Source organism: Lolium perenne, chromosome 6 (assembly GCF_019359855.2).
Source record: "Lolium perenne isolate Kyuss_39 chromosome 6, Kyuss_2.0, whole genome shotgun sequence".
Lineage (NCBI taxonomy): Eukaryota > Viridiplantae > Streptophyta > Magnoliopsida > Poales > Poaceae > Lolium > Lolium perenne.
Window position 1 is genome coordinate 209,203,318 of NC_067249.2, and position 1,771 is coordinate 209,205,088.

Below are 1,771 nucleotides of genomic sequence, written 5' to 3' on the forward strand. Positions count from 1 at the left end.
AAGCAATTCACTTTGGAGTGGCAGCAAAATACCCCATATAGGTATGTACAAAAGAAGCCTGGTGACCGGGTGTATACGTGAGCACGCGGTTGCAGCCTGACACGTGTCTAACACCGTGTGTCCTGCCGTTTGTTTGGTCCTCCCGGCGAGCGTTCTAGAACCGGCAGATGAAGCAATTTAGAGTTTGATTTCCGCCGTCGCCCTTTGTGATTCCCATCGCCTCCACGCGCGAGCAGATCCTAAATCGAGCAGACCCCCAAGTTGGCCACGAGCAGATCCCAAATCGAAAAAATGCCAAATCCAATTGACAGCCGACGACCATCGACGCGCTTGACCGCTCCTGAGCACGAGCTGCCCATCAGCTGGTCCACGAGCTCGTCGTAGGCGCCGATGAGCGGCATCTCGTCGTGCTCCCCGCCGGTGGAGTTGGCGGCGTCGTCTTCGACCTCGCCCAGGAATGAGTCCTGTTTGGTGAGCTTCTTGGCATGGACGCCATTGGCGGCGGCGGCCGTGGCGCCAGATTTTTGTTGGGCGGGTTGCTGGATTGGAGCTCGATGGCGGCAGCGATGAAGGCCAAGCGGGCGGCGTCGATCCCCGAGCACGAAGAGAGCGCGCGGGGGAAGCGTCTGCAGCTGCACGATTCCGCCACCGAGCAGGGACCGGGGCTGGCGGCCGTCACGGGGGAGCGGGGGAGCAGGGGAGCGGGTGGCGGCGGTCTCCACCGCCGAGACGCGCGGGCTGCGGCTGCTGAGGCTGCTGCTCCGGTGCATGGAGGCGGTGGCCGCGGACCAGCTGCCGAAGGCGCGGGACATGCTGCAGGAGATCGCGGAGCTGGCGTCCTCGTTCGGGTCCTCCCCGGAGCGCGTCGCGGCCTACTTCGGGGACACGTTGTGCGCGCGCGTGCTGAGCTCCTACCTGGGCGCCTACTCGCCGTTGCTGGCCGCCAGCCCGCTAGCCGCCGCGCAGAGCCGCCGCGTCTCCTCGGCCTTCCAGGCCTACATCATGCAGGGGCTGCACTGGCCGGGCCTCTTCCACATGCTCGCCTCCCGCCCCTGCAGGCCACTCTCGCTCCGCGTCACCGGCCTCGGCGCCTCGCTCGACGTCCTCCAGGCCACCGGCCGCCGCCTCGCCGACTTCGCGGCCTCCCTCGGGATGCCGTTCGAGTTCCACCCCATTGAGGGGAAGATCGGGAAAGGAAGATGAGACTGATGGGATTGGGGACATTGGGAAAGGAAGATGAGATGATAGAGTGTGGGGTCCACGTACAACTTTTCCCACACAAAATATACAAATGGGCAGCCGTGTAGTGGCCGTTAGTGAGAGGTAGAATCCAACGGTGGTGGACTAAATCCAACGGTGATGAGCGCGTGCTCACGTATACACCCGGTCACCAAATCCACTCTCTAGGTATGTATGGTGGACGCAATTGGCTCTTTGGTTTTTAGTAGTTGGATGCACGAGTAGAGCTCATACTCAGTACAAGTGAAGGCTAGCAATAGACTGGGAAGCGACAATCAAGAAAGCAGTAGTTGTCATAATCATGCTTGCGACAGATAAAATTAACGGAAGCATAAAAGTAATACAAGAACTCTGAATCAAGATAAATCATCGAGGCTTAAATAACTTTTGTTTTAGTCTTATGCATGCTTGAGCATGTGCCAAGTCGATTCAAATGAAACATTCACAGGAGGATAATGTCATACCGTTATATGAATAGAGCAATTCAAGCAAACATCTATATGACATGTTACCTACTATTAGTAAATTGGAA

At 58.0% G+C, this 1,771-nt stretch overlaps 1 protein-coding gene across 1 annotated transcript; it reads left to right on the forward strand.

The window, feature by feature from the left end:
* Positions 1 to 768: 768 nt before the first annotated feature.
* On the forward strand, positions 769 to 1,203 carry LOC127310077 (scarecrow-like protein 23). Its single transcript, XM_051340778.1, has one exon. The coding sequence runs from the start codon at positions 769 to 771 to the stop codon at positions 1,201 to 1,203; it is 435 nt and encodes a 144-aa protein (XP_051196738.1).
* Positions 1,204 to 1,771: the final 568 nt, after the last annotated feature.

Coding starts and splice junctions, on each gene's coding strand:
- LOC127310077 (XM_051340778.1), top strand. CDS start 769: ATGGAGGCGGTGGCCGCGGACCAGCTGCCGAAGGCGCGGGACATGCTG.